Raw genomic sequence first — 27127 nt, 5'->3', positions numbered from 1 at the left:
TATGCTTCTAGCTCTTATTAACAAAGGTAGCATGGTTTGGCACTTGTTTGTAGAAGCAGTCTGCATGCCAAGGTGCTTAAGTTATACACCTGTCACCATTGAAGTGATTGGAACACCTGACTATATAAACTTTGACAATGAACTCACTCCATTAGAGTTACAGTATATATTTACTGAATATATTTACAGATACATATATTTGACATTTACAGATCCAACAGAACACAGGGAGAAAGAAGTGGAAAAGAAACAGTATTCATTACAAATTATGCACATTTTTCACACAAGTACTTGACCAGGCTGCTCTCATATTGAGCACATCCAAAATGTGCCCATCTGAGACAAAAGTCACACTGCACCTGAAGAGGGAGAAGGGGGGGGGGGGTGTAAGTGTGTTAACCAACATTACGAATTTGATGAGAAAATAATTACTACAGTATATTGCATTTATGGTTTTCATTTGTTTTACCATTTCAATCATACTGGACTCAGCATCGCCTTCCAGCATGGAACAAACCACACAGTAGTCATCAGCATTACCTAGAAACACACTGGTGTTCAACCTAACAGTTTTTAAACAAAACTGAAAGTACTTATTGCAATACAAAAGCACATGACTCAACTTACCTTGATGTTCTAGCAGTTCGCAAGCAATTTCAGTGCGTTGCAGCCCAACGGCTTCTGGAGTGGACAGCACCCTAGTAACCTCTCCACTCAGAAGGTAGTGTTCGGCAAACTGTAAAATATGTTACAGTAATTGCAATTGATTAACTTAATTCTAGTTATCTATAATTAAATACAATTGCTTATTAAATGTTTGTTACTAAAACTCCACAACTGCTGGAGTCCATCTGCTTGTTGTGTGGCAGAGGCTGTGTCCGAATTCAGGGGAAGGATGCTTAAAATGCCATATTTGGAGGCAATGACGTCACAGTGACGCGACTAGGACTGTCCGAATTCAAAGAGCACTCAAAATGTGGCGACAAATGTGTCCTACTTTTCCACGAATTTGAGGGTTAGTCGTGTCCGAATTCAGGGGAAGGATGCGCCAATGCCATATTTGGAGGCAATGACGTCATGGCAACGCGACGAAGGCTGTCCGAATTCAAAGAGTACTCAAAATGTGGCGACAAATGCATCCTACTTTGCCCTGAATTCTAAGGATGGTCTGATGTGTCCTTCATGTCCTACTATATCCCAGGATTCATTGCGGGTCATAGAGGAGATTTGTTTCTGATAACGATGGTGGTCGAAGCAGGAGAGGAAAACATTTTCAAATGTAAGTATATGAAAATCTGGTTGTACAAAAGTTAAATTGTTATAGCGGTCGTTTTGTTAAGCTTTGGGCATCTGCATAGACATGTTTCTTTTCTTTAAAATAACCGTAAACCAGCTTGTATCGGGGGTCCCGTGATTTTTCATGTATTGCCGCTTACATACAGCTAATTTTGATTTTTTCGAATTGGTGATATGTTGTGGGGAACAAAGACCAAACGGCTTAATTTATTAAAACGAGGAGAAAACAATCACCTCTTCACTGGGGTGAAGAATTGGGCCGCTACGGCGTGGATGTACAAGAATAAATCAATTTACACATCATATTCATATGAGTACGGTCCTATTAACCCTCATGCTGTACAGCAGCGGTCCCCAACCTTTTTTGCGCCACAGACTGGTTTATGTCAGACACGGAGCGGCCTTTAAGGTATCGTGGATAAATACAACCACATAAAATGATCCGACCAAGACAAAAACTGTGGTATTTTGTAAATATAATAATAAACGTGAATGTACTGTGTAATTGTGTAACTTTATTAGCAGCATCCTCCTGAAAATGCGCCAATATTGACAGTAACATCCTCCTCTCTGCCGCTTAATGCTCTCTGGTCGCTATGGTAATGTGTAAATATTTCTTTCAAAATAAGACACAACTACAACAAGGGAAAGACTCAGGAAACCGAGTTAACGATAAAACCCTGAAAACCATAAATTTCACACGGAGCCTTAACTCTCGTGGCCCGGTACCAAACGTCTCACGGACCGCTGCTGTACAGAACCTGTGATGTCCAGACGGTGTTCCTCTGGTGTTCTGCTGTGAAAACCTTTGGGCTTAGGGATTAACATAGTTGCCATGGTGTCCTTTCTTCTCTTATTTGTTGTGTGTGATCAGGACAATTCTGGAGAAGATGGGCCTGCAGGGAAAGTCACCCCTTGCAGGCCAGAAGACATGAGATAACTTTAAAAAATACAAAAGTACGTATGTGTGTTATCAAGAAGATAATTCTTAAGAACACAAGTTAATAAATGTGCAATTACTAAGAGTTGTTGTGGTGTTTTTATTTGCCTGCTGTCATTTTTGATTTCCTCTGCCTTTAGGTTTGCAAGTATCCAGGCTCAGGAGAGGGGGTCAGTGGGAAGCCCACTGCTGCTACTTGGCCCTGGTTTGCCCTCATGGATGAGGTGATAGGACAGATGCCTTCCATTAAGCCTCCTGTCCTAATTTCCTCTCTCCCTGAGGACACTCCAGGGCCAAGCACAGCAGTGGGTGACCAAAACGACAGCGATGACGAAGCGGCTCAGCCACCTACGACAGGGAGAAAGAGGAAAAGAGACAGGGATGATGAGCTGCTAGACCTCATCAGAGAGGACATGAGGCAGCAAAGAGAGGCTGAGGAGAGGAGAGCAGGGAGAGGACGGACAGATTGTTTTCACTTCTAGAAAGATTAGTTCCCAAATGAGTTATGTATTGAGAAATTTATTCATTTAAATATATTTGTTACATTGTTATATGTGTTGCATTAGTTTAAAGGTTTTATGTTATTAATAAATTGATCAAACAAACAGTAATTGTCACTGAACTCAATTTGATTTACAGGCATTTGTAACACGTATGAACATAATGCTAACTTTGAACAATATTACTTGGATATTTATTTGATAGCAATAAAGTAAATAACAATAACAATTAAACAAGAATATTTCAAATACACAGTATGTAAAGATGGAAAAACAATATTTTCAGTTGTTCACACAGAATTAACCTGAGTGACCTGTTCCTGGACCGTTTCTTTAACAACTGTAATAGATTACAGGAAGTCTCTGGCAGTGTTGCTAAATCTGCCCGAGCAAGATCAGACGTGGATGGGCTGCTGCAACTGAGACCTGCGGTTTATCTTTTCTGGTCGGCGAGTGGAGAATCACACAGGGTGGTCTGCAAAGAGAGCTTTAGGATGCTTCCTCCCACTGTCCACTGCATCCTCCATCCACAGGGTTTGCAGGGCTGGCTCAATCAACGGCTGCCACACCACTAAGATGTTTACAGAAATATGCAAGCAGGAGATGGTGGATGCTATATTATTAGTATAATACTTGTAACTCTGTAGCAGACAACAGTTTGATAAAGTGCTATGTAAAAAAACAAACAAACAAAAGATTAGATTCTATACATTTCAAAGATATTTAGTTTATATATTTTATATGATACAGTACATGTGTGAGAATGACCGATGTTGTGGCAAAAATGATCGTCTGCCAAAAACTGATTTCGGTTTTGCCCTAAACTGATTGCTCGTATTTAACCTGCTATGAATAACTTGTTGGTCTATAATACGTGAAACATGTCAAATGTGTCCCTCATTAATGATATCAAGTCACCTGCCACCAGCAACATTCCTGTAACAAGGTAGAAGCTGCAATCAGTTTTTGGCAGTGACTTTTATATATCCTTTATTTATCCAGTTAAAAAAAAAAAAAATCTTATTGACATTAGATATTTATTTTTAAGAGTAATCTGGCCAAGAGGACAGCAGACAGCATAACAAATATATCAATTGTACCTACATTATAACCAGAGTTATAAAGATACTTGAACAACAGGTAATTATTGTATATATAAAACCCCTTAGTAAACCATGTTCACCGAAGTCTATTTATCAACATACATAAAGATATTACACATATTACACTCGGAAACATTGGAAATCAGTTTTGGCAGGCGAACACTTTTTTGGCACAACGCCAGCGATATTTCAATTATCCGTGTAATTAGCTAAGTAATTCCTAAATGCGTGTAGATTAAAGGAAATTATTTTACCTGGATATGATTGTCTCTGATGAGCCTAAGGTACAAAACGTGCGGGCAACGACGATAAGGTTTTTCTAGCTCCTTGAGAAATAAAATTGTCCAAACAACAGAGCGACATTTCTGGGTCCATTTTAAAGTTTTCGCGCTGTGGGGCTAGCGTCCGGAAAAACACGCAAGTAAGGGCGGAGTTGAAGGCTAGGAGGCTGTCCACAGCCCATCTTTTATGTTGGATACTCATTAGGAGTGGGTTTTAATAATCGATTCATCGATTAAAATCGATTCTGGCTTGGATAACGTGAAATCGATTCATTAAAATCCTGAATCGATTTTTTAATATAAATTTATTTTGCCCGAAATGCCAGAGTCTCTGGTGAAACCTCACAAATGTTCAACAACCACCAAACAGCTAAGACAGTAAATGAGAGCAGGTACATGGCTTCTGCACAAAGACGTAAACACACAGCGCGGACCCGCGGATCAGAATCAGTTAGATGTCGTCTTTCTCACGGTCGGGGCTGAAAGCCGACAGCTTGCTGACCTGTCGGCGGGTCCGCGCTTTGTGTTCACGCCCTTTTTGCGCTGATTCTAAAGCTGTTAGTTTTATCTCTCTCCAAACAATATTGACCAAACCAGCAGCAAAAGAAGGTCCAAACTATGCTTCACATAAACATCGTCATGAATTCCCTCTGACTTTTGCTGTTTTGCTTCCACCACGATAAAATCACACTTCATGCACAGCTCTCTCTCTCTCTCTGTACTGTTTTCTCCATTATTCGCTTGCTTGTTACGCACAAGTCTACCGTTGTTTACAGCGCTGTCAGCCGCTGTTTTTTTTCCCTTTTACATACTTCCAAAAAGAAAACCTAATTTCTGCTGTTCAATTCTGAACAAATTTAAACTTTTTAAAATTATGCAAAATGCAAAACGCTTAGCCGTGTCTCTAATAAAACCGCTGTAACGTCAGAGGTAACGTTCATATGTTGATTAATGGTTTTCTTTCGTTTTTGATGTACTGCAGAATATTTTTATAAAATTCCAGGCCAGGAAAACCACCTTCATGTTTTTCTGTGTTTTATCTTCAGCTACTTTAAGGCATCTGCTGTGACGCTCACACCTTTGATAAAGTCTTGCGTGTGTCAGCTTCCTTTTTATAGATACAAAAATATGTAAATGTACTGATCTGAATTATAATATTTCTGACTGTCAAAATTTCCCAGATTCAAATCGAATTGAATTGAATCGAATCGAATTGAATCAAATTGAATCGAATCGTGAATCGAATCGATTCGGGACCTTGTGAATCGATAACGAATCGATTCTAGAAATCAGTGACAATACCCAGCCCTAATACTCATTGTTTGTTCAATAAAGTTTCTATGGAGAAAAAAAGGGGGCTGTCCAAGCCGCTCACTTCCTGACTACCCGTCCGTCTAAGGACACTACCTTGTGACGTAGGTAGGTAGTGTCCTTATGAGCATCCTTCCCCTGAATTCGGACACAGTCAGAGTCTCCATTTTCCAATCCACTCGGGACTCTTCCTTTCCTTTCATCTTCAGAAAATTCCTAATAAAAATAAAAGAAGTTTTTAAATGTAGCCAGCATTTTGCTCTAAATCAAAAAAACAATAAAAACAAAACACAAACCAAACAACCCAAAACAGATAATTAACGAATGATGAATACCTCCAGTTACGCATAATTTTCCTTTCATAACAACCTTCATTTCCAAGAGGGTCCAACAGCAGTACAGATTGTGAGGAGATTTTGACAACCTAAAATAAAAATTGTATTTAGTAGAATATGTGTATTACACTCACTTAAGTAAACATAATCAATTGTAAGCATTTTCAAAATAAGAATATGCTGCTAAAAAGAATAATAAAACAAAGGATCCAGTGTGTACCAAAGTTCAGTGGGCACAACCAAATGTCCTCAGCCGGAAACATCATCTGTGGAATATTTTTAAGTTTATAAAGGTTTAGATTCATTTACATAACATGCACTATATAACCTATATAACATCTACATTATTTTGCTGAGACATTTAAACTTCCCAGAAAACAGAGAGGTTGCAACAACGCAAGACAACTGATACACGGGTTTCTGAAAAATGCAAGAGTTTTTTTTTTTTAAATTACAAAATTGTATAAAATACTTTTGTGAAATAACCGGCATACGTTCTTACTTGCCTTTTGTTTCCTAATGAGGCAGTGCAGGTATGCATCAATGACCTGTTTGGATTAAAAGAAGGTTATTTTTACAGACCACCACTAGAACCAAAAGTGATTACTTCGCTTACCTCATCAGAAAGCCACCCACTGTCCTCCAGTGTGCGAAAAGAAGAGTCATACAATTTGTATGGCCCAACGACTGCCTCCACACGCCCGGTGTCTTTTGCAGCCCAAAGCCACTTCACTAAAAAACAAAATATGATAAGTTTCTTTAGTAATAACAGTTTCCATTTGAAAATCACGGTCAATGGCCAACGGGCCACAAGCAGACAAGGGCCAATGAGCCAACAAAATAAACATGCCAGAGGGGAGCCGCTTTCTATAAATCAGAAATTAGCCAAAATTTGACCAACAGGTCAAAATTAGCAAGAGGGGAGATGAAAATAAAACATTCTATCCATTCAACTAGCCAAACTGGCAACAATTGACCAACCGGTCAAAATGACATTTTTAGCTATGCCACCTTTTTCTTGCATGCTGGGTTTCTGGGGGGGTCACTGGTACAAGCTCTTCTGGTGCTTGGACTGATTTTACCTGAGCTATTTTTGGTGGAAACTGTATGACAGAGGGTCTGTTATTTTGCAGCACTTCATGATGATGCTGAGGACTGCAAGGCCACATCTCAGAAGTTGGGCTACTCTCAACAGGTTGAGTTGGAGTTGAGACTTGGACAGGGTGGCTTCTTCTATAGGGTTTAATGTGGTCAATACTGTATAGACTTTTTAAAGTATTTCCCTCAGCGTTTTTCCGTCTAACACATTTTCCACTGATGTCATCAATTGTGTAGGGACCTGAAAAATCCGGTTCAAGTCTTCCTCCTTTTCGCCCACGTTTCCTCATATTTAGAAGCAGAATTTGATCCCCTACGTTGTACACAACATTTTTGTACTTTTTCAGGGCCCGCTTGGCGATGCAACCTTTTGCTTGTCTTGTGACTTTGCTATGTTTTCTTGTGCAGTTTCTTTAACTGCATGTTGTGCTTCACTTTCAGACTGTACATAGTCACTGTACCTTTTGTCGTCTGGCAGAATGATGTTGGAAATCTAAAATTTTGTAGATATTAGCAATTAAAACAAGATGAAATCATATTCATAAACAAATTACTGGGGTTTTTTTCTTAAATGGTTTCAATTCTTAGTTCTGACATAGAAAGAATTTGACAAACACTCACCGGCACTTGAGCAGGCACTTCTGATGGAAATACTGCCTCTCTTACATACATAACAAAAAAAGGTGTGTATTTTGTTGTGGTGTGTACTTTTGACCGCAGTGAAAACAGGGTGGGATCTAGATACACATCCCAGTTATTCTGCTGGTCATTCACCAGTTTTCAGAGGGCTCTAAATGCAGGCATAGAAATATGTAAAGACAGTAATGAAAGTTTAATTAGAAGTAAAGAAATTAATAAATTATTAAGTAACAATTAAGTTTGAATAACATAAATAATGTTATTAAAAACTGATAGATAAAAATTAGGCATACCTTTTTATGTTGTCGTTGGTCTTTTCATCTAGACCATTGGTCTGTGGATGGTATGCTGCTGTTACACTTCTTTCAATTTGCAATAACTTGCAAAGATCAGAGTTGAGCTTCAACAGATAAGGACAAGGTTATTATACTTCTAATACAAGCACACAAGAAAAAATCTTTGACCCCAGTGAAGTAAAGTTAAAAAATTTAACTAAAAAATTATTTAACACTTACTTCATTCACAAACTCTCTGCCTTGGTCTGACAAAATCCTTTTGGGGCAGCTATGTCTATATATAATGGAGCACAAGTGCTGGGCTACCTCAGATGCAGATTTCGTTTAATGGGAAAGCTTCAACCCATTTAGAAAAGTAGTCAGTTGCAGTAAGTATATACTGGAAGCCGCTTGAAGTTTTTGGAAGAGGTCCAGTAAGATCTATACCAATAAGTTCCCACACATCAAACACCTATCAAGGACAAATTAATAATTTGAATAACAATTTGTATAATGTACACATTAACATTGATGGTTAAAATTAGTTGGCACACCCTCCTGCCTGCTAGAAGCATAGTTTGATGGGTAAGAGGGGCATAATATTTACCTGAATGCACTGCAACGGTTGCACAGCAGTCAGTGGTTTCCCAACTTGTTGACACTGGTCACATTCCAGAATCTTTAAAGTAAAAATATTTATGGAGTTCACATAAATGTTCAACATTCTCATTTATAAAAAAAAAATCACTTAATGACATATTCTCTAACGAACAAACAATTTAGCAACAATACTTTGTGTGTGTCTTCAAATCTCTGCCAGGCCTACAGATTATTATTGTAATATAACTAATTAACCATATTTATTTATATTTTGCAAGTGTACAGTTTCTCTTTTAACTGATATCAAAAAACTTTGCTTATTTTAAACGCTATTTAACAACAATACAAACAGTTAATATATATCCATGTTTTAATGTCAACTGTCATACCAAACCAGTAAAATCTGGAACACACTGCATTTAGCGTTTTGTGTATGCCAGTGTGTCCTCCAATTGGAGATGAATGAAACTCATGAAATATCTTCCTGGCATCATCCACGGTTTTTACTACTCTTCTGGTTCCGACAAAGAGTTCTCCATCTGCAGTAAAAAAATATATATTTAGAAATGAATTTAACCACATATATGAGTTGTTAGTATTAACAATAAATTACTGACCCCTTTGTTTGAATTTTGAGGCATATCTTCTGAGGTTTTGCCTCTGAGACTTGTCATATCCTGAAGGGTAGGAGTCCGCAGAAATGAACGTGTAAATCTCTTCCCACTTCTTCTCCATGTCTACGAATGTAAGTAAACATTTTCTTCTGAGGTTCAATATGTGCAGTTAACAATGCAAATAATTTAACTTATTAAATTACGACATTACCAAAACAGCCTTAAAACACTGAAGCTGCGTATTCAACAGTGTTGTGCAAATATCACGTGTCCAGTAACTTGACAGCAGACTTCACCGAAGCTGCAAATTCGACAGTTTTGTGCAGAAAGCAGATAGCGATTTCACTTTAATATTGACAAACAATCACAAAGGCTTAAAAAATCAACTATCAACGTAAATAAAAAGTACTAATACTTACTACTTAACTATTTTCCCCCAAATATGACAACGGAGTAGCGTTAAATCACAGCCGGATGCGCTTAGCTTCCCTTTTTGTGTTGTGCGCATGCGCGCACATGCTCAGAAACAACGGGTAGGACGGTTTACGGGGTAGGCTAAATTCCCAGAACACCGGGTTTCCAATTCAGTAGCGAGTTGGCTATGAGCTAAGCTAAGCTAGCAATCCTCAAAGACAGTGAATGAATACTACTAACATAATTAACGGGTGAATCAACGATTGGTAAAAGTGTCTTTTCTGTAGTATTGACTCATATGAATTATAATTTTATTTGTAATTTTGAAAAAAAAAGTTATATACTTATATTTCCAAGAAATGCAGATTTACAGATGACAAACTGATCTGAAGATACAGCACTATTATGAGAATTAGACCTGTTTTGTTGTTCTCATTGCATTCTTTCTAAGGTCGAGTTGAAAGTCTTGCCTTTCTCATTTATGAAACAAAAAAATGAACTACAATTGTATTTGTGCAATGACATCAGTTGGAGTCATTTTGCTCTCATTGCATGGCAACATTTAACACAAACTATTTCTCCTTTATTATTTCAACTCCAACAATCTGGCTGGTGTCACAATCGTTTATACAAGTTTCACTTTCTTACTTCTTATTCTTATTTCTTACTACTTATTTTAACTGCCTTTAATTTTTATTACAAAAAAGATTTGGAAAATAACTTTTAAAAACTGACACTAAATGACACTATTTATGCAAACTATACACTGCATGGCTGTCAGTGGCCTGGATTCAAGTCTGACCCATGGCCCTTTGCCCTCTGTCTTTCCCTCTGCTTTCCTGTCATTCTTCACTATATATATATATATATATATATATATATATATATATATATATATATATATATATATGTATATAAAAATCCCCCGCTCGGCGGTCTCTCCCTCAAGCTCTGGTCCTCTACCAGAGGCCTGGGAGCTTGAGGGTCCTGCTCAGTATCTTAGCTGTTCCTAGGACTGCCCTCTTCTGGAGAGAGATCTACGATGTTGTTCCTGGGATCTGCTGGAGCCACTCGCCTAGTTTGGGAGTCACCATAGTGCGCCGATTACCACTGGGACCACTGGTACCTTCACCCTCCACGTTTTCTTAAGCTCTTCTCTGAGCCCTTGGTATTTCTCGAGTGTCTCGTGTTCCTTCTTTCTGATGTTGCTGTCATTGGGAACCGCTACATCGATCACTACGGCCGTCTTCTTCTGTTTGTCTACCACCACTATGTCCGGTTAGTTAGCCACCACCATTTTGTCCATCTGTATCTGGAAGTCCCACAGGATCTTAGCTCGGTCATCCTCCATCACCCTTGGGGGCGTCCCCCATTTTGACCTCGGAACTTCCAGGTTATACTCGGCACAGATGTTCCTGGATACTATGCCAGCCACTTGGTTATGGCGTTCCATGTATGCCTTGCCTGCTAGCATCTTACACCCTGCTGTTATGTGCTAGATTGTCTCAGGGGCATCTTTATTCACTGAGCACGCAGCCTGCACCTGCCTGCACCTGGGGTCTTGCCTGGTGTGATAGACCCCAGCCTCTATGGATCTTGTGCTCAGAGCTTGCTCCTGTGCTGCCATGATTAGTGCCTCTGTGCTGTCTTTCAGTCCCGCTTTGTCCAGCCACTGGTAGGATTTCTGGATATCAGCCACCTCCTCTATCTGCCGGTGGTACATACCGTGCAGGGGCCTGTCCTTCCATGATGGTTCCTCGCCTTCCTCCTCTTTCTTGGGTTTCTGCTGCCTGAGGTATTCACTGAGCACGCTGTCAGTTGGGGCCATCTTCGTGATGTATTCGTGGATGTTCATTGTCTCATTGTCTCATCCTGGACTGTGGTGCTGACACTCACCAGCCCCCGGCCTCCTTCCTTCCGCTTAGCGTACAGCCGGAAGGAAGGAGGCCGGGGACTGGTGAGTCATATATATATATATATATCTATATGTATATATGTTTATATGTCCTTTTTATTTGTAGAACGCAGAGTCAAGTGGAGCATTGACTAATTGAAACTGTATAAACACAGACAGATATTATTCAATAATTTTCTGCTAATGCACTGTTGCTTTGCTTGATTGAGCAATCTTGTGTAATTAAAGAAGAACTACAAAAAAAAATACTACACACAGCTGTTTTCATGGTGTGCTCTACTGAGTGGATACCATTGGTTATCATATTATCATTATTTAGTGCAGTAAAAGAATTAGTAACTAGCTAAACAAATTATGTCTGTGGAACGCACATATGGCACATATGCAGTATCATCACTGTAGCTAAATCTATTTATTTATTCATTGCTAAAAAACATGGGAAATTATTACTGCTTTGTCTTTTGACAAATTTACATTATTACATTAATTTACATTATCACTTTTTTAGCATTAATTTTGAGACTTGGGGCTTTGGTAGTGATATTGTATATTGTTCTGCTTCTGAGCCGGGTCGTAACAGTATACAGACAAAGAGAGAAAAAAGCTGTTTTTATTTCTTTTAAAAAAAACTTGGATTTTTTATGTTAGCATATTGCAATCTGGTCTTCTGTCATGCCTGAAATGACTTCCCCCACACAATGTTGTATTTGCAGGCTTTTCTATCTTAGACACAAGATACATATTTAAATTTATGTGTCCATATGTTAATGTCTCGGCTAGGGCCTAGCAGTGATTTTGAGGCGGTGTGTGTGTCTTGTTTTCTCTCCAGGCTTAGATGTCTCCCTCCTGTGCAGCTGACTCTACTTAGCATTTTGGCCATAGTACTTAAGGCCAGAGAGAGGGGAGCTCCAATGCCAGAGAGACTTTGTGCTGCACATGAGCTTTAACTGTTAGCTATTTTTTACGTTGTTAATGGCAAGCTTCTAGATTTTGTTGTGTTTTTCCTTTTATGGTGATAGTAGCTCAGCCATCTTCTTTATTTCAATTATGTAGTAAAAACAATTTTGTTGGTACTCCTCAGCCATAACAAGTTGATGGAGTACTGACATCAGCCAGGCGGGCAGGTGAATAGAATAGAATAGAATGCCTTTATTGTCACTATACAGTTGTACAATGAGATACAGATACAGGTGGCATGGACATCCAAGTTTGTGAATGCCATAGCTTGACAACGAGGCGACAAACAAGCTTCAAATTGAAGCCATTGGTGTTTCTATAAAAATTTCTGCAATGAGGTTGAATTCTTAGTGACCTTGACCTCAAGGTCAAAGGTCAAGTATTATGAAAACCTTGTGGATGCGATAACTTGAGAACAAAGTGATGTAGGATTTTGAAAACTGATAACATAGTTAATAGGGGGCTGAGGGGTAGCACTGATTATAAATACTAGCTGTTTGCTAGTATTTTTCAACCTGATCACTTTTTGTTACTTCCCTACATCAGGGGTGTCAAACTCATTTTACATGGGGGGCGAAATGCAGCCAACTTTGATCTTAAGCAGGCCAGGCCAGTGAAACTCTGCTTACTTTCAGTGTAAAGAAGTTAAATATTTAACTGTTTTTCTAGCAGCACAACTGTTTGGACTTAAACTGTAAGAAATAAAATTACAGAAAGTTTTGGTAGCTTACAGAATATCCAACTTTTTTTGTTTGTGTTTCTTTTTATTTTAAACTAGTTGTGAAAAAAACAGAAATTTTCATAGTAGAAAGTGAAAATCAAACCTCTGTTTTTCACAAAGTTAGAGAGATTTTATTTGAGACATAGCTTTTGCAAAAATTGTTTTGCAATTTGGCACAATTTGTGAAAGTTGAAATTTCTTCAGCACTTAATAGCATAAATCTGGCTTTCTTCTCAGAGGTCATTTTTTACAGAAAAAAAACAGTGGCCGACAATACTGTATACAATGGTAGACTCGTGCCTAATAAGCTAAAAAAATATCACCATCAATTTTTGATGGAAAACTGGTCTCGAAACACACTGAGAGAAAGAGAGCTGTGCAGGAAGTGCGATTTTATCATGGTGGAAGCAAGACAGCGAAGGCAAGAGAAAATTCACAAAAGTGTTTTCCAAAAGTGTAGCTCTGGTCTTTCTTTGCTGCTGGTTCAGTGAATTTTGATAAGAGAATGATGAAACCTGCAGTTTCAGAGTCTGTGAGATGTCAGCTTGAAGCACCCTATGGCATGCCCGTCTGTCAGGTGAATGGGGGAATTAGCACTTTGTGTTTACATCTTTTTTGCGGAATACGTTTACCTGCTCTTTAGTCATTTGCTGTTTTAGGTGTTTGGTGGTTGTTAAAATGGTTTGTGAGCTTTTAGCTGGTACATCCTGTTAAACCAGATGTTCTCCCTCTCATCCCCAGTACCGGCATTGGGGTTTAATAGCTTAATTGTTTATCGCTTAATTACTTTGTGTAGTATGAATTGTAAAGCTTATGAAAATACAGTTACAAGTCCAAAATGTATGCCTGTGCTTGTTTGTGGTGAGCAGCAGATCAAATAAGTTAAGAATTATAAATAGCTTCAAGCGCACATGTGAAACTCATTTAGACACTCAGACACTGAGTTATGGCTCTGTGCTACATGCCAGACATTTCTTCATTCTTGCCATTCAAATACACTTTATATATAGTTTATTTTATGTAATATCCAATACTGAACTGTAAATGAAGTATTTTTCAAGAAAGCAATTTTTTATTCAGGGTTTTCAAAAAAGCCTAATTTTTATGCATTTACTATAGGGAGAACACACATGAGGTTGAAGGTCTGTAAAACCTTTTGTCCTCCACAAAAATAACAATGTGTATCACTTTAGCCAGCTTCTAATTTTATAAACTCTGCACTTAGCTTTTCAGTCTCCAATATCATTGCTGCTCATTTTATGTGTTTGCTTGTTTCTTCACTTTTTCCTGACACACTTGCATTGTGTACCTGGCCTGGACTACTGCACTTGATGTCTTGGAACGTCTTCCCCCCTTTCTTCTTTCATAAAAATGTGTGTCTGTCTTTGCATGTGACTGGCCACAAGGTGCTCCCATTAAAATAAAGTTCTATCCCTGCCTGCATGGATTTTTTGCAGGGCTGGAGATTTGGCCATTAATAACTGATATATGTATGTTTGACCCCCTTGCCCTAGATGTTTTTGGGGAATGTAGCACTTAAAACAATATGGTAACCTAATCTCATTTTTGGAGGTCAATGTGCATGCATGCATGAAATGTCCATGGTCATAGAGGCCAGTTAAAAAAAAAAAAAACTTCTCTAGGGAGTTTAAGAAGGGCAGCAAGTAGCAGTAGAAGAGAGTGAACTGGAGCAGTTTTTGTGTCATTTATGACACACTGTACATAATATAGTTATGTGCTGTAGATAGTATCAGGCTTTATGAATCCATAAAACCCAATTATCTACTGCCTATTTTTGAACCTGAGGAATATCCAGACATTCACACTTCCCATTTCCAAAAGAAGCAATAAATAAACATCTACATCTACTATCTAAACCTGGTATTGGAGCATGAGAGGAGAATACATCATTTTATTGTTAGTTACTGAATTCATAAGTTAAGACTTTAGCTTCTGTATATATGTTGACTCGCATACTCACATTCTAAAATAAGTTATTGTGCATGAAGACTAAATATCTCATGTGGAGTAGTTTGCATTAAAACCATGCAAACTTTTTCATGGCTATAACACTGAGTTAAATGTGATTAGGCATTTTCCTACTCCCCTTTGAGTAGGAAATTGGAAAAATGCTCCTCAGTATCTCACTCTTCTCTTTCCACAAGGTGGAAACTCTGATGTTTTTAGAAAATAAAAGAGGACTAAAAGTTAGAACACAATCACTGTCCACCTTTGTGTTGAACTCCTGTATACAATCATAATTAATGTCTTGAAATAAGACTCATATTTCTGACTTTCTTTGTGCTTTGTCCTTTGTTCCTTTCATTGCACTCAAAGCTGCAGTACTCCCACTGGTAAAATATGAGTGCACAGTCTCTCATGGGTTTGAATTTGGGAGGCAGTGTAAACAGAGCCAAAAAACTCTTACTTGTGTCACTGACCCTTAAAATTAAACACCAACCACCGAAGGCTGTGATTCCTTGGTAGGTGCTGACCATAGCCCTGACCTTGTTGACTAAGCAAAGAGAAAGAATACTAAGTTGTTTAAAATTCAGATGGTGAGGATTTTTGCTAAATGCTGTAAACCACTGAACGAAAGTCAAATCAAAGTCCTTGTGTTTTTTGTGTGTGCCGGAATCAGTGTCAGAACCTGCCTTGGGGTTAGATTAGGAAACAGACGATTTTCAACTGTGAATATGATTCATTTTCCTTTTTTTACATTGAGATAGTGTTAGCAGATCATTAATGATTTGTATTACCAGCAGTTCTTTACTTTAATTAAAACATTTTCAAGACAAATTAGGTTAGAGATGCAGGGGAAAAAAGTGAAAAGAAGATAAACAATGGCATTAATTTATAATACTAGTACATATCAATGTACGCTATTGTTCAGCCTATTCCTGCTATTGGCTGGGTGACATGATGATATGATAATATGTGATACAGATAACCTTACGAGGCTTAAGCTGTCTGCCTTTTGTGGTTGCTTGACTTGTAGTCTTATAGTAGTAGTTGGCAGACAACGAAACAAATCGGGCACACAATTTTGTATGTTATATTAAAGTAAAATTTATTTGTCCAAGTGACAAATTTTAAAGAATCAGCCTCATACAAACTATCTTTTGTACAAGACTGTAAACAATAGTTGCTGTAAATATGGATATTTTAAAATGGAAATCTGTAGGGATTGATTTTTGGAGCCAATTTGAAGCGGCATTAGAAGAACTGCAGGTTGCTGCTTGACGTTATCAGGAAACACTGTGTGGCAGGCACAACAGGAAAAATGGGTACCTAGGCAGATGCTGAGGGAAGGACACAGAGACGAGACAAAGACATGAACTGGACCGATAAACAAACAAGACAACCGAAACTAGAAATATGGATAAACTCAAGATCGTAAGAAATCTGAACAAGGAAACATAAGATACAGAGAGAACATAAAGACAAAACAAGATTAAAAAAACATAAATTCAAAACACTGGGTCAACAGACCACGTACCCTAACAGATGTGAATGTGACTGGTTGTCTGTCTCATATGGGAGAGCCTCTTGATGCCCATTATAAACTGGGATTAAGATAGGTTAAATGCGAAAAAAAAAAATACATGTGTTGAAAACCGTGTTAAACACAACCTTTATCTTTCTTTGGCCTAATGCATGTAAATGTACTTATATTAACTTAGTACTTTTATAGTTTGAGCCCTCTAAGTACATAATACTACCCACTCACGCATGCATTCATAAAATTCTTGGCTGTAAATTAGCTCCAAACACAATTTCATTGTTCTTGACAATGACAATAAATACTTGAATTGAATTGAATTGAATTTAATTGCTTTAGGGGAAGCTACAGTGGAAGCGTGTCTATCATGCTGTTTTTGAGGATTCTTTAGAAAAGTTTAGTCATATGTCTGCACTAAAATCTGGTTAAGGAAGTTTACTTTCTGTGGCCATTATTGATTAAACCCATACTTTAAAATTAGTGCATCATTATTAAATCAATGCTACAAGGGTTTTTATTGTATGTTTTCTGTGTACATTGCATACGAAATGTGCATTTTATTTGATTATACACTGTGCCATATATGTGCCAACACTGAAAAACATGCACCCCATGCTTTTTTATTGCTTTTTTCCTCTATAGTGCCATAAATGCCCCACGGATGCCATTGACCCTACTGCTGCCACTGAAGTGGAAGTGACTGATGGTGCAACAAAAACTGTCACAGCGTAAATGGAGCTGATTCATTCAGTTGCAAAGCAGTGAGCTCCTGTTACACTGCCACCATTCTAAACAGTTAAAATGTTGAATTTCCAGCTCTAGAGTGCAGAACTGAGGCTACTGAAAGTTAAAACTCCCAACTCACATGATGGACAATTGGCAGCCCAAAGCAGTTTGCACATTTTCTTTTTTTAACCATTAAGTCACTTACTTCAAATGGCTCTGGCTTTTGTACATTCTCAGCAGCATTGAAATATCTATTATGAAAATACAGCAGATGTGTCATTCCGTGGAAACAGTCAAACATCAGTCATCAGCTCCTGTATCAAAGCAGCATTCTTTGACAGTGGAAAGCATTCGGTTGTAATTGCAACCGACCACAGCGATCCAGTTTTGGCTCATTATTTTAATCAGTTTTGAATGTCACAAAGTATGTGTGGGTAGATCAACAAAAGAAACCTGACGCTGCTCAGGTAGTGCATTTGCATATTGAAAATAAGTCTTGTTTTAAGCTTACATAATTTCTGAGAACATAATTGCTATTCCAATTTCAGCGTGTCGCATCATAATATTACTGCACAATTACATGATGAAATTGACATTAGAAATTGTGTTTCTAGTTTCTTTTCTATGTTTCTATATTGTGACTGGTTGTCTGTCTCTGTATGGGAGACCTCTCTACTACTTTTGAAAAGTAATACAGTGATTCTTAAAAAAGAAATTAATAACAACACATATTGTGTCTATTGCTTACTATTAGTATAATCTAAAAATAATCCTATTAAATTCAGCTACACAATCCTCTCTCTCTACACTGTGTCATACCAGAAGTTCAGCTTTTATAAGCATCTGCACATTTTTGAATCATAAATGTAGCATGCAATAGAGTATGTGTTTTTAGTTCAAGGAAACAGGGAAAAAATAAATAAATAAATAAATAAATACAAATTTGTCATTTAAAAAAATAAGTCAGGAGGGGTTGATCATATAAAGTATGTTTTTGTGATTTCCATGAGTACCTCGCTCATGGAAATCACTGAATCTTAAAAATAACTTAGCAAAAAACCCTACTTTCAGTGTTGTTTTTGTTCCTTCACAGGTGTGCACTGGGGGATGTTGTCACACACACAGCATGGCTTAATCGGTCAAGTATACTGTATGCTGGAGAAGACAAGTGGTCAATTGATCCCAGAGTGAGTTTGGTGACTCTTAATCAAGAGGAGTTCACCATCAAGATTGAAAATGTGGACATGACAGATGAGGGACAGTATGTGTGTGCAATCCAGACAAGCAGTCGACCAAGAACCACCTCAGTTCACATCCTCGTCCAAGGTAATGATGCCAAGATAAAGACAGCTACAGCTGCTGATATGATACTAAATTCAGCATGAGCCCTATGTGAAATTCTAGTAAACTATTATTTTTTCCGAATGTGCTACAAGCAATGAGTCTCTGGTAATCATAAAGAAATAATTTCCTGAACTTATACAGACACCATAACTTGTGGCTGCTGCAAATGAGTCTATTTGTTCGTGACTATTGCAATTTCAAGCCATTCTTCCTTGAATGTGACTTCAAGCTAAGATATTTTTAGACCCTCTTGCACGCATCCATTTTTTTTGTTTTCTTCTTGTTTTGCTAGTATACTATCTATGACTGCTATCTAAAGCACCAGCATAGCAGAGCAGAAGTGAGAAAAAAACATATGGAGTCAAAACAGACCTTCAGTGCCTCTCTTAAATCTCATTTTCTCATTCATTGCTCCACTGGAGCAATGAGATGCCAAATGCCTTGCTCAAGGAATGAGAGGGGAGTGTGTTTCTCATCCGCTATATTAGATAAGGTTAATGGGGAATACCAGGTGTTAAGATGCTTAGGTTATAATGATGTGTGGAGTTGTGATAGTCTCCTAATGGAATTCAGAACACATTGAGGTGCATTGGACTATATACACACAGTGCAATGGGGCAGTTTAGAGCTATTTGATATGCAGATATGCAGCATATATATATATATATATATAGTGTGTGAATGTGTGTGTGAATGGGTGAATGACTGGATATGTAAAGCGCTTTGGGGTCCTTAGGGACTAGAAAGGGCTATATAAATACAGGCCATTTACCATTTACCATATATGTGTGTGTGTATATATATATATATATATATATATATATATATATATATATATATATATATATATATATATATATATATACAGGAGTGCAGAATTATTAGGCAAGTTGTATTTTTGAGGAATAATTTTATTATTGAACAACAACCATGTTCTCAATGAACCCAAAAACTCATTAATATCAAAGCTGAATGTTTTTGGAAGTAGTTTTTAGTTTGTTTTTAGTTTTAGCTATTTTAGGGGGATATCTGTGTGCAGGTGACTATTACTGTGCATAATTATTAGGCAGCTTAACAAAAACAAATATATACCCATTTCAATTATTTATTTTACCAGTGAAACCAATATAACATCTCCACATTCACAAATATACATTTCTGACATTCAAAAACAAAACAAAAACAAATCAGCGACCAATATAGCCACCTTTCTTTGCAAGGACACTCAAAAGCCTGCCATCCATGGATTCTGTCAGTGTTTTGATCTGTTCACCATCAACATTGCGTGCAGCAGCAACCACAGCCTCCCAGACACTGTTCAGAGAGGTGTACTGTTTTCCCTCCTTGTAAATCTCACATTTGATGATGGACCACAGGTTCTCAATGGGGTTCAGATCAGGTGAACAAGGAGGCCATGTCATTAGTTTTTCTTCTTTTATACCCTTTCTTGCCAGCCACGCTGTGGAGTACTTGGACGCATGTGATGAGCATTGTCCTGCATGAAAATCATGTTTTTCTTGAAGGATGCAGACTTCTTCCTGTACCGCTGCTTGAAGGTGTCTTCCAGAAACTGGCAGTAGGACTGGGAGTTGAGCTTGACTCCATCCTCAACCCGAAAAGACCCCACAAGGTCATCTTTGATGATACCAGCCGAAACCAGTACTCCACCTCCACCTTGCTGGCGTCTGAGTCGGACTGGAGCTCTCTGCCCTTTACCAATCCAGCCACGGGCCCATCCATCTGGCCCATCAAGACTCACTCTCATTTCATCAGTCCATAAAACCTTAGAAAAATCAGTCTTGAGATATTTCTTGGCCCAGTCTTGACGTTTCAGCTTGTGTGTCTTGTTCAGTGGTGGTCGTTTTTCAGCCTTTCTTACCTTGGCCATGTCTCTGAGTATTGCCCACCTTGTGCTTTTGGGCCCTCCAGTGATGTTGCAGCTCTGAAATATGGCCAAACTGGTGGCAAGTGGCATCTTGGCAGCTGCACGCTTGACTTTTCTCAGTTCATGGGCAGTTATTTTGCGCCTTGGTTTTTCCACACGCTTCTTGCGACCCTGTTGACTATTTTGAATGAAACGCTTGATTGTTCGATGATCACACTTCAGAAGCTTTGCAATTTTAAGACTGCTGCATCCCTCTGCAAGATATCTCACTATTTTTGACTTTTCTGAGCCTGTCAAGTCCTTCTTTTGACCCATTTTGCCAAAGGAAAGGAAGTTGCCTAATAATTATGCACACCTGATATAGGGTGTTGATGTCATTAGACCACACCCCTAACCCTTCTCGGTGCATATTCAATCATCTGGGCGTAGTGTTCATTGCTCATCCAGGTCACTTCTTCATTCTCAGCTGAGTGCAGGTTTTCCCAATCTCATAAACACTACATTTGCATAATGACCAAAACTAGCACTACTGGCTAACAATAGGTCGTGAAGTCAACATCATGATTATTAATACACGCATTGTCATGACCATTGGCAAATAGCCACTGAGTACCATTCATCAAGAGTTGGTGAATGACTGCAATCACAGCATTGATAAAAGATGTACCCTTTATCAACAGATAAAGGGAAGACAATAGATAAACAGAAGACAGAACGATGTCACAAAAGATCAGAACATTTTGGTCTCATGTAACTTATCTCTACTGCAAGGCAGTCCACAAATCTGGATACATATCATCCTTAGATACACAGGCTGAAGAATCAAATTTATCTCTTAACGTTAGACCACAAACAAAAAATTGGCCCAATAAGAAGCAGAGGATCTGGAGCAGAGGATGCCTCAGGAGAGCAGGTGACACAGGAAGTTCAACATATATAAACTGAATAATCATTACCTTCCATTCTTACATGATTACTTAAACAGTATTTGAATAATCTGCATATTTTATACAACTTTCCCCTAAACAACATCTCTGTCATGTCCAATGAGAAAGCAAGAATATCAGTAAAAACAAAGTGAGGCAATGAATAATGACATAATAATTATATCTCAAGTCCACTGTAATTTCGTTCATTTTTTTTTGGCCTTTTTGGACAGGGAAAGTGAAGACAGGAAAACAGGAAGAGAAAGACATGCAGCAAAGGGCCACGGGTCAGGCCTGAACCTGGGCCTACTGCTCTCCAACCATACAGCATATGGTCGCCTGCTCACCCACTGAACTAATCTGACACCCTTAATAATCGTAATTAATAACTATGTGTGTTGTTTCTTACTAATGCACAGTCAATGTAGCAAGCAGGTCAGGTCAAAGGGGCAAGAGTGACATGATACATATGCTTGGAAGCTTTGGGTATCTTGTCCAAGAGCACTTGGACTTGTGGGAATGTACAATTTACTACAGAGGTCAAAACAATAAAAAAAAACAAGAGCATCTCAATTCCAGTGTTGGGACTAACGCGTTATTAAGTAACGCGTTACAGTAACTACGTTATTATTGTGGTAACGAGCACGGTAACTAGTTATTATGCCAAAACCAGGAACGCGTTACTCGTTACTGGGATTTAGATAGGCTCGTTACTCGTTACTTCGTGTGGTGGATATCGCGGAGCTTCCACAGATTCAGTAACATTAGCAAGTGGTGGAAGCCAGCAGGTGGATGGAGGAAAAGGGAGGCAAGAGGAGAGACCCGAAGCGGCCGCCGGTCCGAGTGTCAGGTGAACTGAACTTCAGGTAAGAAGTTATGACCTGCAGTCTATCGGAGTCAGATATAAACCAAGTTTAGGTGGAGTTTATTTTCGGTATGCTTACATTTTCGTACTGCGTGCTAGCTAGCATGACGGAGTTTCTATACAGCTGTGTGGGTGCTATGTTACTGATGTTGAACTTTATTTTGTTCATACCTTAATTATTAGAGTTGCCAACCGTCCCGTAAAAAACAGAATCGTCTGGTATTCAGAGAAAATATTACGCGTTTTGTACTGAGGTGAAAAGGAACACAGTTTGTCCCGGACTTCAGCTACAATGAAAAAGCTGCCTCTTCTTCTCTCATTCTCTCCTCTCCCGTTTCTACTTCAATCAGGAAACTGATCAATGATCAGCTGATCGGCTTTTCTCTCTTGTTTATTTATCGCCCACTTTGCGCCAGAAAGAGGAAACCAGCGGATGTAGCGTTAAACAACAGCAGCACGTTTAAGCTTGATCAGCTGTTGTTAGAATTTATTTAATATTAATTTCTACTATCAGCTGATGTTTGCTGGAGCCACAGCTGTAAAGCTGCTGGTCATGATATCGGTTTGGTTATCTGGTGAGAGGGAAACATGAAGGTGAAACCAGGAGATGTCCTTACTGAATCATCAGAGCTGAACAGGTGATGTAGAAACAGGTTTACCTTTTAGGTGACATGAATGAGTTGAAGGGAAGTTATGAGCTGTTTCTGAGAGACAAATAACACCAGGATCCTTTTCTAAGTAGCTGACAGCTGGTAACTGTGCAGGGGCGGGTCTAGCAAAGTTTTGCCAGGGGGCCAGGTAGGGCATTAACAGGGAAAGGGGGGGACAAGGAAATACTTTTCTTTATTATTCTCATTTAAAATGTCTCACTTTTAAAAAAATAATTATCTGAGTCTTACAACAAACAATTGATAGATACATATATACCATCAGAACAGTGTACACCACTGTCACAACAGTGTTTGTTTTCATTCAAAGGCTTTATGATTTTTCCTATAATGGTGGGCCGGTCTCTAGTCAAAATGCCCGGGACGATTTTTTTGTCCCAGTCCAGCTCTGTATGCAACTCATCTGCAGTCTGGTGTTACCTACATCTTCCTATTCAGAAGGCAGAATTTCCAAGTTCTGAGTACAATCAAAAGCACCACGACTGCAGTTTTTGTGTTGGATGTAAAAAGCAGGCTAGAATCATGGCGGCGGTCAACGACGGTCCAGGCGTGGGATTTCTCTCGTGGAAATGTGCACATTATTTTTTCCTTTCTATTGGTAGGTGGCACAGTGCACTTGTGGCAAGTAAGCAAGCTAGAAGACTGACAATCTTGCTGGGTATCCAGTTACGGAAGCAACACATTAACGAGAGAATTCTGAGTAAAACCAAAGTTACTTTCCCTAGTAACTAGTTACTTTGAAAGTAACGAGTAACTTGAAGTAACTGAGTTACTTTTTTAGAGAAGTAACTAGTAATGTAACTAAGTTAGTAATTTAAAGTAACTTACCCAACACTGCTCAATTCTAACAATTATAACTGTCTCTCCTTCTTTTCTCTTTATGAATATTATATCATCGGAAGCACTTCCTATTACAGTGCTGTACACTGATAATTTTCATTTCCATCAAATGACGTGGCATCCTTATGTTCCTAACACATAGTCCATATCAGTATAGATGAACATGATTATTTTGATGTGATCTGATCTTTTCTGAGTGTTCCCTGAATTTCTTTGTGCAGTGCACATACAGGTTTAAATATATACATACATCCTCACTATTATTTGGTTAAATGTCCCTAAGCAAAGATTTTTGGTAGCCAAGAAGCTTCTGGCATAATGGCAGTTAATTGTTAAAGTTCATATAAATTGGTTGTTTTCTATCATGGACCCATCTTTTCCTCGTAGACCACAAATTTCAATGGGGCTGAAGTTGGCTTTTTGAAGGTCATTTCAGAAGGATAACCTTCTTTATCCTTCCCAAAACCAGTTTTGATGTGTGTTGAGGATCATTGTAATGTTTGAATACCCAGTTGCGTCTAAGTTTCAACCATCTAGGTGTTGATTTGAGGTAAAATTTGAAAGAAGTCCTCCTTCATTGGTCTTGTCCATGTGGGCAGGTGGAAAATTCAGTTGAGCTTGAAGGTGCTGATTTTGTCAGCGCCAATTATTAAGATTTACCTGAATATGAGTTTAAATTTGACACTTTTTCAATTAGAAAAAAATCCAAAATAAATTTAAAATGAACCCAGTTTCAATACAGATACAGTCATTAGATTCTGGTAAAAGAACAGTTCAAAGAAACAAATAAAAACCAAAAATTCGATTCAATTTTCAAATGGTCAACAGTATTGGACACTGGACTAAGGTCTGTGCAGTCCACTGTTAGAGCTCAAAAGAAGATCATTTATAACCTTCACTAATGCTGTTTCTGTACTGTGTTGAGCTCTGAAACCTGACTGAAACTTCAAATAAGCCATTCCTCTGCAGATGGAAGCTGATTTACAGCTACTCTTTCAAGAATTTTTGAGATAAAGGGAAGGTTTGAGACTGGCCTAAAATTAACCGAGACAGCTCAGTCAAGTGATGGCTTTTTACGTAACAATTTAACTACTGCCAGTTTGAAGGCCTGTGGTAAATAGCAGATTAATAGAGATATCATCATATTTAAAATTAAAAAAATTAATTAATGGTAGGACTTCTTTGAGCAGTCTTGTAGGAATAGGGTCCAAAAGACACGTTGATAGTTTGGAGGAAGTAATTACTGAACTACTCAGAAATTTCAACTGGAGAAAAAGACTGAGATAGTATTTATCTTTCTACTGGTTAAATTTCATTACTATTAAAAGTCTTTACTAGTAAACATTAAAGGAATGGTTGGCTCAACAGAGCTCTGACTTTCTGTAAGCCTGGCTACAGTGCTGAAGAGAAAACTAGGGCTGTTCTTATTTTCTTCAATGAGCTACAGTATCCAGAGTTTTAAGCAGTGAAGAAGCAGTGCTTTTCATCTTGGATCTCTCCCATGCAGGCCACCGAGCAAATGCCCGGTATGCCCGATGGCCAGTCCATCTATGGTCGTGCGTGCCATCAGTTAACCCCTGCCTAGGGTTGCCGACCCCTGCAGTAGATAATAAACTTGCATGAGCTACCCTTCTGCACATAAGAACATAACTAACTTAATAATATTTCCCCATGATCATATGTCTTAATTTAATAAAATGCATCATCACAATTTACAGTCAAATCTGATTGTTCTTGCTTCGTGGACAAGATAACTGTGAGGGTTTTTTTCTGGCCATGTTACGGTAATTGCAGGTCATCATGCCAACCACCCAACTTCCTTTCAAAGCAAAAATCTTGAGATTCCTGGAATTGTGTTTGTAAAATTATTTTTCTATTTACTGAAATAAATCACATATAACACCAAAGACACTGAAATCCTAATAGTCACCCTTCCAATGTAAGACACATATACACAAAACAACTTTCCTAACATGATACAATTTAGCCAGACTGCGGTCATCTCCCTCATTAGCAGATGCTCTCACGATATCATTAAATCACAATTACTCAATTGTTGAAAAGTCTGGACCACAGGCAGCCCAGTTCATCAAATTCAAAATGAGCTAATATTTTTCTCAAAAATGAAACATTTTCTCACTTTAAACATTTGGACTGAACACATTCGGTGTTCATTTGCAAATAAAATATGGGTTTATGAGATGTGCAAATCATTCCATTCTTATTTATTTATATTTCACACAATAAGGTATAAGATGAAAAAGAACTACATATGATATGATATGCTGTGCATACATGATATGATATATAATCTAGGCTGGAAAAAAGACTTAAAGAAAAATCAACTTTAGATTTCCTACTTTTTTTGTAGTATGTAGTATGGACAGCTGTGTGAAATTATCTATAGCATTCAATTTTTTACCTACTTTTTTACTCCGGATGGATATATATGCATTCTGTCTCTACAAACATTTGTGCAAAATGTTTTGGGTTGCTCTCAGGAGCACAGTGAATTCCAGCATGGTAGCATCCCGGACCAGGTGGTGGATATAAACGGATTTACGTGTGTGAGAGCGGACAGGGACCCAGGCAGCAGCGAGAAGAAGAGGGGAGGAGGACTCGCTCTCTATGTTAACAACCGCTGGTGTTCCCCGAGTCACGTTAAGGTGAGGATGGCTGTGTGTAACAAACACATCGAACTGTTAGCAGTCGGTCTTCGACCATATTATTTACCGCGTGAGTTTTCCCTCGCCATATCGTCATTGTTTACATTGCCCCTGATGCCAACGTGGCACAGGCGTATGACGTCATCAGCTCTGCGACAGCGGACCTACTAAATCGTCCCTCTGTGTTTGTGGCTATAACGGGTGATTTTAACCACACGGACCTCTCCACTGTTCTAACTACATTCAAGCAGTATGTGGACTGCAAAACAAGAGACAATAAAACACTGGACCTTTTTTATGCCAATGCCACTGAGGCATACACCTCCAGCCCTCTCCTTCCTCTGGGCAGGGCTGATCACAACCTGGTCTACCTCCAGCCCCTTTACAGACCTGCCGTTCAGAGACAACCTGCAGCCACAAAAACGGTTACAACATGGACAAGGGAGTCGGAAGAGACTCTGCAGGGATGCTTTGAGTCAACTGACTGGGATGTTCTTTGTGATTCCAATCAGGACAATATTGACAATCTGACAGGCTGTGTAACAGATTATATCAACTTCTGTGTGGACACTGTGGTCCCCAAAAAAACCATTCTGTGCTTCCCCAACAATAAACCCTGGGTTACCAAAGACATCAAAGCAACCCTGAACAAGAAAAAAAGAGCTTTCAGAAATGGTGACAGAGATCAGCTGAAACTGGTGCAGAA

General features: G+C 38.5%; 1 protein-coding gene and 2 long non-coding RNA genes across 6 annotated transcripts in view; 1 reads left to right on the top strand and 2 right to left on the bottom strand.

Moving 5' to 3' along the window:
• Window positions 1-27127, top strand: part of ntm (neurotrimin) — a 577382-nt gene that overhangs the window by 501924 nt on the left and 48331 nt on the right. For all 4 annotated transcript variants that reach the window (XM_039618664.1, XM_039618663.1, XM_039618666.1 and 1 more), the window contains one exon: window positions 18321-18553. In XM_039618664.1, coding sequence (XP_039474598.1) covers window positions 18321-18553 — 233 coding nt within the window. The remainder of the gene's footprint in view (window positions 1-18320; window positions 18554-27127) is intronic.
• Window positions 282-6034, bottom strand: LOC120442312. Its single transcript, XR_005614665.1, has 6 exons — window positions 5987-6034; window positions 5767-5855; window positions 5528-5647; window positions 628-736; window positions 470-540; window positions 282-359 (listed from the first exon to the last, which is right to left on the bottom strand). It is a non-coding gene; the product is annotated as an uncharacterized LOC120442312 (long non-coding RNA).
• The window catches only part of LOC120442313, a 34337-nt gene continuing 13483 nt past the window's right edge, over window positions 6274-27127 (bottom strand). Inside the window, exons 2-9 of the long non-coding RNA XR_005614666.1 lie at window positions 8996-9115; window positions 8768-8917; window positions 8386-8457; window positions 8019-8250; window positions 7797-7903; window positions 7486-7654; window positions 6383-7357; window positions 6274-6314 (exon numbers count right to left, since the gene is read on the bottom strand). This is a non-coding gene — a long non-coding RNA (uncharacterized LOC120442313). The remainder of the gene's footprint in view (window positions 6315-6382; window positions 7358-7485; window positions 7655-7796; window positions 7904-8018; window positions 8251-8385; window positions 8458-8767; window positions 8918-8995; window positions 9116-27127) is intronic.

The sequence above is a fragment of the Oreochromis aureus genome, linkage group 10 (assembly GCF_013358895.1).
Source record: "Oreochromis aureus strain Israel breed Guangdong linkage group 10, ZZ_aureus, whole genome shotgun sequence".
NCBI lineage: Eukaryota > Metazoa > Chordata > Actinopteri > Cichliformes > Cichlidae > Oreochromis > Oreochromis aureus.
The sequence above is the reverse complement of the archived record's forward strand: the minus strand, read 5'-3'. Positions and strand labels throughout refer to the sequence as shown.